The sequence below is a fragment of the Protopterus annectens genome, chromosome 3.part0 (assembly GCF_019279795.1).
Source record: "Protopterus annectens isolate FY-2018-M chromosome 3.part0, PAN1.0, whole genome shotgun sequence".
Lineage (NCBI taxonomy): Eukaryota > Metazoa > Chordata > Ceratodontiformes > Protopteridae > Protopterus > Protopterus annectens.
The window spans coordinates 1,337,292,639-1,337,305,297 of NC_056731.1; the positions used below are offsets into that span (position 1 = coordinate 1,337,292,639).

At 37.8% G+C, this 12,659-nt stretch overlaps 1 protein-coding gene across 1 annotated transcript in view; it reads left to right on the forward strand.

Annotated features, from left to right (window-relative positions):
* The first annotated feature begins 2,126 nt into the window (after positions 1–2,126).
* Positions 2,127–12,659, forward strand: part of LOC122796737 (desmoglein-2-like) — a 1,662,953-nt gene continuing 1,652,420 nt past the window's right edge. Inside the window, exon 1 of the mRNA XM_044065446.1 lies at positions 2,127–2,279. Within this exon, the coding sequence (XP_043921381.1) occupies positions 2,232–2,279 (48 nt within the window). The 5' untranslated portion in view covers positions 2,127–2,231. The remainder of the gene's footprint in view (positions 2,280–12,659) is intronic.

Sequence of the window (12,659 nt, forward strand, 5' to 3'; positions counted from 1 at the left end):
CAGTGGGGTTTTACAGTGTCGAGTTGCCAGCCTGGCGCCCAACCTTCCACAGAAGGCACACACACGCACGCACTCACACCTAGGGCCAGTTTAGAGTGTCCAATCCACTTACAGCATGTCTTACCCCTATATAAGAGGACTGTCTTTTGCATGTGAACAATTTTGTTATATGCAGGAAAAACTGTAGGTAGATTGTTTCAGTGCTTTATTTATTTAATTTTCTTAACACTAGTCATATTTGATCATTTACAGGTTCAGCCTAAGAGTATAAAAACTGAAATGAAATGAGAGAAGCAAATAGTATTACTTGTAAATATTATCCTATAAATGTTAGTGTTTTACTTTATAATGTATAGAACAGTTTTTCTTTCTCTCTTCTGAATAATACACTGGGTGTGAATGTTATTGTTTCATTTCAAAACATTCCTGAATGTAGTTAGCTGTGTGACATTCATAACCTATATGCAGTTAATTGCTTTCTTTCAATGCTACTAGCTAATTCCAAATATTTCTGTATGCATTCAGCTGTGTTATATTTCCTGGGTGTGTGCTGTTCGTTTATTTATTTATTTTATTTATTTTTTTTATTTTACATTTGTTGACCGGGCTAGTCCAACTGGATACATGTCCATTTTCAGTAGAGGCCCGGGGAGATAAGCTTGAAAATTAAGCTAATAAAACAGGACAGCAAAACTAAAAAAAATATTTCAATACATTGTTGATGGAGATTTTCATCAAAAAACTAACTTTAAAGAAATTGAATACGGAGTTTAACAAAACAATAAGTACAGTACTATTTACATGGTGCAAGGATTTGACATTCATCATAAGGTAGGTTAGGAAAGAAGTAAGGATTGAAATAAAGTATTACGGTTGTTTAGTAAAATATAACACTAAGATAATAAAAAACAGTTTGCATATATACACACCTAAACAAGTAATACACTCAAAGTAAAAAGACAGTTGATCTATATACAAGGTGGAGCACTTGTGCTCACAGCAGGATGAGAGTTACAAAGTACATACTCAGTGAATGTTCCCTGATAAAACTAGACTAAAATGGGAGAAAGGGAGGATTAATTATAATATAGTATCATAATTATTTCACTGGGTTTTCTGCTGCTTCATCATGAAGAGCTCCTCTCTGATTCCCGGAATCTTCCAGCATATAAATAAATAAATAGTCATTCAGCTTGCCCGTTTTGAAAAAAAAATGTATTTATGTGGTGTTAATGTGTGTGTACACACACACAAACACATACATACATGGTAACCAGAAGTCTAGAATGAACCTGAACTCCTGGAGCACAAACCCTAACCACTGAGACACTCAGTTACTCTTTTTTTTCAATAAACACTCAGTTAGCTACATTTTATTTTCCAGTCTGATAAAGCTATGACAATAGATAAACAGCCAACAACAGGATGCAAACTAGTAGCATAATTATTACTGAAATTCATTATCACTACGTCACAGACATAACCAAATCAGGTAAGCTAGACAGGCGTAGAACTAACCCCTCGACACCATACCTCTCAACCTCTTAACACAAACAAATCTGGACAAAGTCAAAAATAATGGTGAGACAAAACCCCTAAAATAGTCAAATTTTAAATAATGCTCTTAACAACTTAGAAAATGCTAGAATAAAAGGTCTTGTATTACCATACATTTCTGTAGGATATGAAGTGTGAAACTCTCATGCCTGTCATTATTTATTGAATTTAGTCCTCACTGATTTACCAGTAAATCCAGAAAAAACACAGATTTATGAGAAACAGGTCAAAAATATGAGTCGAAAAGCTGGACATTTGAGAGGGATACTCTACACTGCTGTCAGACAGTTTTACTCTTAAACTCTTATCTGCAGCTTCAGAATCAACAAAAGGGTAGTAGTTGCTGGGATACAGCATGGACTGGGCGTGACTTTCAGCAAGGCTGTGTTACCTCTGCTGGGTGGGGGAAGGGGGATGACATCACACTCAAAAGCAAGGCTTCCAGGTGAAGGAGCTGTTGTTTAGAAGTCCAGGCCAATAGGAAACTAGTACTAGTTGGAGTTCAAACTGTCAAGAGTCCATTATTTTTGACTCTAAGCAGTTGCCTTCAGGCATTTGAAAGGCTCATACTGTAATGAGGATACTTTACTGATGAATAACAAGGAATAGTTTGGACAGTGACAAAACAAAGAGGTTCAAGGGATTTTTGTAAAGTAAGAAAAGGCAGCTCTATCATGGGAAACCCTGGAAAAGAAATTGTCTCTTTGGTACTGCTTGTTATGGTGAGTGTTAGAGTGAAACATTTGCTGTAGAAATTTATTGAGTAAGGAAACTTTGCAACTTTATTAAAAATGTGAGGTGTGGTATAAATCATCTGATGCTATATTATGTAAGAGCATTTTTTTTTATTGCACTTGTTGCTTTAACCACTAATTTGTAGCAGAATAAATCACGTGAATGGGAATTCTGTATCAGCAAGCCATGTATTTTACAGGCTATTAAAAGCATTTCTTTCAAGTTACAAAAAGAGAACTTGTACGGAGGTTTATCCCCCCCACCCCCACCAACCAGTACCAAACACATAGTAGTTAATACGCTGCAGTCTTTTGCATGTATTAAATTGTTGTAATTTTGTACTAAACAAAGCCTTATGGGTTTTCAGAATAACTACTGACTAAAAAGATTACACAGAATAATGTGTGTTTGCTATCTTGCACAATTAAGGGTTTGGCAGTGTGTTGCTTGCCTGGATGATTTCATTTCCAGTCTTCATACAGCGTGTATAAAAAAATGATCTCGTATTAAACATTTTTAAAGTACATAGACAGTCTGAACACACTTCAAACATAAGTAATCACTTTGAATGTTAATACAGTGTTGTGAAATAAATTGTAAATATGAGCTGATCTTGCTGTAGTGTTCTATTCATGGGGTAGCTGGGTCAGTAGAATACTCACATCAGTAAACCAAGTGACGCAGGGCGAGCTATTTTCACACCATGGCTCTTTTAAGTGCTGTAATTCAGTTCTTTGGGCAGCATAAGTCAGTTACATTCCATTTGTCTTTAGTGTATAATGGATGTATGCCTGTCTGGAATTGGTGGTCTGAAATTAAAGATGTTGTGCTTTTGTGATCTTACCAAAGACTTCCATCCACTATAGATAATTAGGATGTCCATCAGGTGCGGCTTGTCTTTGGTCTCATTCTCCGAAATTTACCTCAGGGCATGTGTTTTAGCAATGACAGACACTGAATGACAAGATTTCATTAACTAACATTTTTAAAAGTGTAGCATTAATGTTCATATTGTTCTTCGTATTTATTTATCTTAAACAGCCGAGTACATCAGAACAAATTTGGAAACCTGTAATGTACTCTTAAACAGTTCTGCATATAAGCTGTGGGTGGGATTAAGAAAGGGGTATAGTTATCTGGTTTGTTTGTGTCACTCTCTTCTAGACAGGACTACAGGATATGCTCCTTTCACAAAATACTTTTTGTATTTTATGGCATATGGTCAATAGTTTAACAGACACTGCTGATAGGGAAGCACAGTACTGACATACCTTCAATAAAACTATCTGGTTATGTTTCTTTGGAAAGCTAACAGAAATTGTTGATGCTGCCTGTATTAATTGCTATATTATGAAATGGATGTGGGTGTATTAAATGAATGAAAGGCATGATAAAATAAGCAGACTGGAGAAAGAGAAACCTGTGCTGGGAATTCGCTGAAAGGTTGGCCTGGCCTTTGAGCAAAGAGATGTAATTTCCATTAGATGTTGTAATAACAGCAACAATTTATTTGTTTTTTGTGCACATTTTTTTTTTTTTTTTTGCATTTTGCCTGCCTGCTACCTTTAGTTTCATATGTTGTATAAATGGTTATTTACAAGAACTGCAAAGTTTCATACAGACTCTACACTCCCTTTCATATCTTTATGTATTGAAGAGGCAAACTTGCTGTTTTTTTTTTTTCTCCTTCCTAGTTCTTCATACATGCAGTGCCATGTTACTGTCCAACTATTTAAGTGGAAGTTGAACTGTGATAAGTGTGTGTTTATTGGCAAGGTAAGCCCACTGGACGCAGTTATCCTTTTTCAATGGTTGACCCAGGAGCCATGTATGGTTAAGTGAATTATTCAGAGGCACACAGTAGGTGAATGAAAGTGGAAGGAACCGAACTGTGTACCCTGGGCACAGGAAGCAGCTCAGACCTTTAGTGTTCTGCCATAGTGAATTTCAGTTTGTTCAAATGTTTTAAGTCCCATAAAGTGCCCCACCTTGGAACAGATTCACAAACTTACTTGCAAAGTAAGACAAACACTAGTATTGTAAAACCTGTTAACACTACGCCACCATTGGTTTGGAATGCTATGTACTGCATACCACATGTAAAAGAAATTAACTGAATGAGCAGCATCTGGATCCCATTAGAGATTCCAGAAATAACAGTGACCCTGCGTGGAATAGTCCTTTTGGTAGAATTATGCAACAAGGACACCCTAACCCAAAAGAAGAGAAAAATAAGAACGGTTGTATTCTAACTTGCACTGGGATACTACTGGCACAAAGACTTACATTTCTGTGAAACTGTGCTCCGTAGCAGAGCTGATTACCTGGCTGTGACTGATTCTATAACCATCTGGCTAGACCAAGCTGATATATGTATACTTTTTTGCACTTTATCTGTTTCAGTGATAGTTAATAAAACTGTACTGCATTTATTTATTTACTTGATTGAATATTGCTGGTCTCCAGTTTTTCCCACACTCCCACCCAAGTTTTTCACTCTTAAACTGGGTGGCTTTGGAATTGCCCGCCCCTGCTGCAAATTTGATTTTGGACACTATCCCAGCCCCATCTCATTTGCTACAGTGAGATCATTTGGTTGGGAATACCCCCTTGCTGCTTTGATTTTTGGACACTCCTCCCAGTCCCATCTCATCAGCTTAGTCTACTGTGTACAGAGAGAGCACTTTTAGAAGGCCAACCCCCTTGGTTTCTTAATCAAGAATTATCTTCTGTTTCTTCCCTCTCCCCCTAAAAAAAAAAAAAAAAAAAAAAAAAATACAGTTTATTCAGCTGCTTTTACTGTAATTGTGTTCTTCCTACTTTATTACTTTGCTACTTGCTCTTAAGTATTCAAGTGCTCGTATTCTGCTGCATTTTATTACTGCTTAGTATGCAAGATGTCTGAAGGGACAGAAAAGATGTCTGAAGGGATGATATACAGAGAAAAATGACGATAAATGCTGTAAAAAATATAATAGAAGTTTTAAAGAACCTATAATAGAATATCCTTCACACAGGTTTTGTTTTTAGTTCAGAGGTGGTTACAATCAACAAATTTAAGTAAATATAAATCAAAATGGATCTAATAACTAAAGAATCACATATCACCTAGTTTAAATAGCACCTTTTTCACCTGGTTTAATTTTAGATATTTAATGAGTTTTATATATTTAAATGAGTTTTTATATATTTAACATTTAATGTTTTACTATTTATTTTACCTTGTATTTTTTTATATTGCAATAAAATATTTAATTTTTAAAATATTTTTAAAAAATATTATATATTTTTTATATTTTAATTTACCATTTGTATGTTTTTACATGTTTTTTTATTTTATTTATTTACATTTACATATACACACAATATTAAGGCTTATTTACACATTGTTATCTATATATTATTTGTTATATACTTATAATACTAATTTTAGTCATATCTTTAATAAATCAATTTAATAATATACAACTAAAATATATATGAAATATATATGAAATTTAAAATGAATAAGTCATTTTATGCAGTCACATATAAAAGATTATTTTACATTTCATATCAGTAGGAATATTGTTTATGTTTTCAATCTAAAATCTAGTGATAATAGCAATATTTATTTATGGAATAAGTGCCCCACACACATTTATTATTTTATTATATATATATATAGTATTTTTTTTTTTTATCCTATTATTATATATTTTATCCAACTGATTTTTAAATGATGATTATTCCTATACATTCTATGCACGTTTCATGCATTCAGCATTTATCCTAATTTTACCAATAACAAATGTTTATAATTGGTAAATATGTTAGGAGTCCCTTTATTCTATATTTATTTGATGGTTTATCTGCTGATGAGAATTTAAATGTTACTTTTTTACAACTCTTTTTGCGATATATTTCCGTTCATTTTACTTTGGACAAATTAACAACAGTAGTTTACCCTCACAACCCACAGTTTGTGGCATATACTTTTATCCTTAGTAAAAATGAATAAAATACCATGGTTTAGCTTGATTTTAATTTAAAATTAAATTAAATTAAAATTAGAGTGATTATTATATTTCTGATATCAACTGGACTAACTAATTTTGCTCCTTTTTTGTATTTAAATGGAGGGGTTTTAAAATTAATTTTATTACTGCTTGTTAGTAGTTTGATTACATTTATCTGCTATTACTTTACATTTAAGAAGAGTTTTTGGACAAAACCTTATCAAAACCCTGTCTCCATAAGTCCACCCAAGTGTTCAGAATACTGTCTGGACAATTCCCATCAGTTTCTCCTGCCAGCCTGGTCGACATGGGCATAGTGAGACAGTGTAGCAATTGTCTCATGTTTACGCACAGCCCTTATCAAAGCCCTGTCTCCATAAGTTCGCCCAAGTGTTCAGAACACTGTCTGGACAATTCCCATCAGTTTCTCCTGCCAGCCTGGTCGACATGGGCATAGTGAGACAGTGTAGCAATTGTCTCATGTTTACGCACAGCCCTCTTCTCCTAACGCACAGTTCTTCTACTGGCGAGAAATGCATTTACATCAGTAACCTAGAATCCATGTTGTCTAGCGCCACATTCAGTACTCCTGACAAAGAGGATATTGCTAGCACAAACACCACACCACTTCTATCACATAGCCAAGTACAACACACAACCACCTAAGCAGAGGTCCTAAGTAAAAACTTGCCTAAACAGAAGAGACCTCAGGAACACACTCTCAATCATTCCACACACAAGACCAAACACATCACACACAGCAGACAACACACCAGTGTCTCAAAAACACAGCCCATAAGGCATAACAATAAACCAAACATACTAGTCATTGTCACCTCAGTTGTGAGACACAGCGATGTCCCCCTCACCAGGCTTGACAAGAAGGTCACGGTCAATAGTCTGTCAGGTGACAGAATCTGCCACATCACACACCATTCAAGTCTCTCCAGAACAGGTGTAAGTATGACGCTGTCATTGTCCATGTTGGTGTGAATGACTTGAAACGTACCTCCCTGGACTACATGAAGAGATCTGATTGAGCTGTCAGAGTGTGTGCCCCAGACATGTATGACCATAGCCCTAAACAGCATCTTACCTCCACCAAGAATGATACACAATATCAACAAAAAATAGACTTAAACAATTGGCTTAATTTCTGGTGTCATTCAAGGGGATCCAGTATCTGTCTGCCTGGGATGACATGGCTGATAGGTCTCAATGCTTTGCCAGAGGTGGCCTCCACCTGTCACCTCTGGGATTCTGGATCCTGGCCAAGGCTCTTTCCTCACCCATTGTGCCTTTTTTAGGTAATGTCCCAAAGATAAATCTGCCAACATAAAAGATCTGTCAAAATGTAAATTGAAGGACATGCTGCTTAATGCTAGGAGCCTCAACTTGAAAATGCACTCACTGGGGGCTCTCCTTGCACTGGAAGATGCCAACGTCTGTGCAGTCACAAAAACTTCAGGGCTGCACAGAGCACCCCTTCCTTACCAGGTTGTGCCTCAGTCTACACTTTCTGACACCAAAATGAAGTTGGGAAGACTAAGGGTGGTGGAGTCTCTATCTTCATTAAGGCCAGGTACACCTCCAGATTGGTTTGCCAGCATGACGCACTGGAACTACTCCAGGTGCAGCTGACAGTTGGCAAGACACCCATCCAAGTTATAGCCAGTTATAGACCCCCATCCATGATTCAGGACACCCACTCCTCCTACCTGGACCGACTTAACTCCATCAAGGTACCCCTATCACCCTGATCCTTGGTGACTTCAACTACCCCACCGTAAACTGGGTGAACTATTCCTGCAGTAATGCATTTGCCCATCTTCTTTGACTTCATTAATTCTAACGCACTAGACCAGCTCATGTCATCCCCCACAAGGGGAGATAACATTCTGGACTTGGTTCTCACCAACACGGAGCGATTGCTGCATCACTCCCATAGTATGTCCTTCCCTGGTGAGATCAGATCATCGGTCTGTCTCATTTGAAGTTTCAATATCACCCAACCCCCCCCCCCAGCCATAACCCGGCTAAACAGCTTCTCAAAAGCTGACTGCAACCTCTTAAGGGAGGGTATCAGTAGCTTCACACCACTGCCCCTCTCAGAGGATGCAAAAACTATGCTGAACAGTTTGCCAGTGCAGTGTACGAGCATCTGTACAACTGCATGGAGTCAGCCATACCCAACAGAACTAAAACCTGCTTCTCATGGAAACACAAACCTGTCCAGTCAACATTCTCTATCGACAGGCTATCCAACAAAAGGAAGAAACTGTTGTCTAGGAGTAAAAAGGAACAAATTCCAAATTGGAAAAACTCCCTCCTTTAGCCTCAACAAGCAAGTTAGATAACTAGTTATAAATCAAAAGTAGCCTCCAAAACAAAGGGTAACCACAAGGCCTTCTTCAGTTGCGTCAAGAACTTCCATGGCAAAGCCCAGGTTTGTTCCAAATTAGTACTTAATGGTATCACTATCTTGTTGACTTGGCCTGCTAGCAGATGGGTTCAGTGCAGACTTCACATCTCCATAGTTCATGTTAAAGGCCCTATCCAAGGTAAAAAAAAACACCGCTTCCATGGGACCTGTTTGTATCCTAGGCTGTATTCTGCACAATCTCCAGCAAGAACTAGCTTCACCATTGAGCACCCTGTTCACCCACAGCCTAAGTACAGGCTTCATTCCAGCAGAGTGGAGAACTGCCATTGTCATCCCTTTGCACAAAGGTGGTACCACTACTGACCCTGGAAATTGCCCTATTAGCTTGACAAGTCTGATCTGTAAAGCCATGCAACATATTATGGATCTCATAAACAAGGACATAGGCAGTCTCCAAGCACTTGACCCACCCAGTTCGGATTTGTCAAGGGCAGATCTTGCCTGTTGAACCTGGTTGACTTCTTTGAGACTTGTCCCCAAGGCCTTGGAGTCAGTACATGCAGCTTACCTTGACTTGACCAAGGCCTTTGACACAATCCCCCCACTCAGGCATCATGAAAAAGCTAACGCAACTAGGCATAAATCCCTATCTCATCAGGTGGGTGACCAACTGGCTGACCATTAGGACTCACAAGGTCAAAACAGGCACTTCCACATCCGTCAGCAAATTTGCTTCTAGTGGTGTTCCCCAGGGATCTCTCCTAGGACCCCTAATGTTGGGCATCTACTTCTCAGAAGTCCAGGGAAAGACAAAAGGCCAGTAGCTGACCAACTTTGGGGACAACTGTAAGTTGGGTGCATGTCACTGACTCCCCAAGTTATGCTAATATACTGCAAGAGTGTCTTGCAGTAACAAATGACTGGTGCCAAAGTAATGGCCTTAAGATAAATGCAAAAAATGTGTTATACCTTTCAGCAAAATCACGGCCCCTACTGATTTACCACATCAACGGCAGCCCCCTAAGCACACAACTTGTGGTGAGAGACCTGGGTACTCAGGTTGACAGCAGTCTAACATTTGACGGTCATGTAGCGGCAGTGGTCAGACAAGCCTTTTACTTGGTTCATTTCATAAGTAAAGGGATTGCATCCAGAAAAATGGAGGTTATTACCTCTCTGTACTACTCCCTAATTAAGCCAATAATTTGAGTTTAACGCCCCATTTGGTATATACCTGTCCACACATCTGCACCAACTAGAAAGGCCACAGAAATACCTCCTGGAGAGAATCCATGGCCTCCCAACACCTGTCCTATGCGGACAGGCTCAAATCACCATCAGTCTACTCGTTATCGTACAGATTGCCTTGACACAGATCACTTCTGAACAATCTCGGACCCTGCCCCACTAGAGATGCTCCATATCCAGAAGTCTTAACTCCTTGCACATTACCTGCTAGAAAGGCTTAAATCTAATATGCAACATCATCAAAACCTGCTTGGAGAGACAGGTTTGTCTCCCAGAGACTGCCCAGTCTCTGGAATAGACTTCCCATACACGTTAAATAGAGTTCCTCGCTGACCCTCTTCAAGCACGACCTGCATGAGTGGATGGGAAACAACAAATTTATCCCAGGGGTCCCACCTGTGTCCTTCATTGACAGGGGTGACAAGTGCTGACTGAGGTTTCTTTTTTTGGGAATAAACTCTTGGCTAAGCTTGTAAGGGTCTCAGAGCCATTAGCCTAGTAACTTCCTATGATTTCAATACAGTTAAAACCATTATTAAGGAGACCTGGGCCATCCTTACTAACAATCAGTAGCTTGTAAGGGTTTTAGGTGATCACCCTACTTTCATATTTAAAAAGAGCAGAAGCCAATGTAGCTATGTGGAAAAGAAAACTAAGGAACGTTGAGATTACATGATCAATAAAATTTGTGGGCCACCTGACCTGCACTTTTTGTGAATACTTAGGAGTGCGACTCTGTTTGAGTGCCCCTGTCGTAAAAAGATAGTGAAATCTTCAGCAGGTGGTAACTGTAATACTGGAACAAGTTGTATATAGGACCATGTGTAATGACTGCCCTGCATTTTATGTGGGTAAGACTAAGAATAAACTGAAAAGGAGGGTTTTGGGTCACTTTTCTGACAACAGACATAATTACTAGAAGAACACCTTATCCAAACACTTATTTATGTAATTTGTAAATATCTCATTGGTAATATGTCTTCTTTGATGTAAGCTGCGGTGGTGCAGCGGTAGCATTGTTGCCTCACAACAAGAGGTTCTCCTGTTCGATTCTCGGCTGTAGTGCCTTCTGTGTGGAGTCTGCATGTCCTCCCCGCGGTCGGGTGGCTTTCGAAAGACATGCGTGAATGGGTGTTCCTTCATTGAAGGTTGGCGTCGGGCTGGCAACACAGCACCATAAAAAATCTACTGCCAGTCATTACTGGACCGGAGTTCCTCTGTGGCAACCCCTAAAAACTGAAAAGACAAACAACAAAAATATGTCTTCTTTGTTATTACTTGTCTGTCTACCTTAGTAAGCCTTCTTTGTTATTGCTTATCTGTTAATCTAATTAAAGCAGAACTGAGGTTAAAGTAACTAAACATATTTTTTATATGTGTATATATATATATGTATGTATATGTATGTATGTGTGTGTATATATATATATATATATATATATATATACATATAATATTTTAGTTACTTTAACTTCAGTTCTGCTTTAATTAGATTTATTGCATCGCACCAGAGATTTAAACAGTAAATTTAAAACGCATTGTTTTCATGCCGCTATTACCATGTAGTATTGGTATAATTCCCCCATTTACCATACTGGTGGGCACTCATGCATACTCATGCACACGCCTGCACACTTCTGTGCATTACTAGTTTACTTCATCCTGCTTGCTGTATTTTTTGTGTGTGGTTTTTCTACTAGTTTTCATTGTATAAACATGTTTTTAGAGCTGTAAACATGAAAACTGTCATGGCAGTTTTATTTATTTTATTTTTTTACAAAGCACTGACACTTTTTCTGAACTGTTAATAACTTAGTTTTTTGTGCACACTAGTACACGTGTATGGATATTTACTATATATATTTTTATATTTATAGTGTTTTGGTTTGATTATGGTTAGATAGCTCTGTGTGTTTTTTCTGGATTTTATCTCTTGTCACGACCTAATGAAGGCTTTATTGCGTTAGTTAGCCGCACATGATTTTAGTTGTCTTCTTATGTATACATTGTGCTTTTCTTAATACCTGATCTTGAAATGTTAGTTGCAAATAAATAGGTAGTGTTTTCCTTAACTAGGATTTTGTTTGATCTAATCAGTAGTAGTAGTGTGAGGGGGTGGGTACTTACTGTTCTAAAATGCACTTTTACGGCCCTGTTTATATAGTTTGCCATGAATATGCTGGCTTAAAATTAAACAATACGTATATTTTTCACACCTACTTGTAAGTATATAAAAGCTGATATGTTTAACATTGTTAAAATATTTCTGATTTTTTGTTCCTGAGGATCGCTTGTCTGTGATGAATAAAGGCTTGTTGCTTTGGAACACTACCTGGATTTCATGATTTTTGGAAGTTATTGTAACTGAGCTCATCAACCAAATTAAGACCACTAGTTTGCCTGTTTGCCTGTTTTTATATTTTTACTTTTTTATTGATACTTGCCACATTTTCTGCAAGCAAGTATTGGTGACCAAGTTGAACCAAGCAGGATAGTGCACTTGGTCTAAAAATCACCCTTTCCAATAGTGACCCTCGCCAGTGGCATTACCATTCCTTTTATGTCCAATAAGTAGTTTGTAATGCATTGTTTTTGGCAAACATTTGTTTTATTTGCATTTATTCTGTCACAGTACGTGTAATAACCAAACGTCATAAAATACTTATGCAGAGCATTTCCAAGCACTGACCACAATCTACATATAGGCAGACATGGGCAGATTGCATGCATGCATTTAT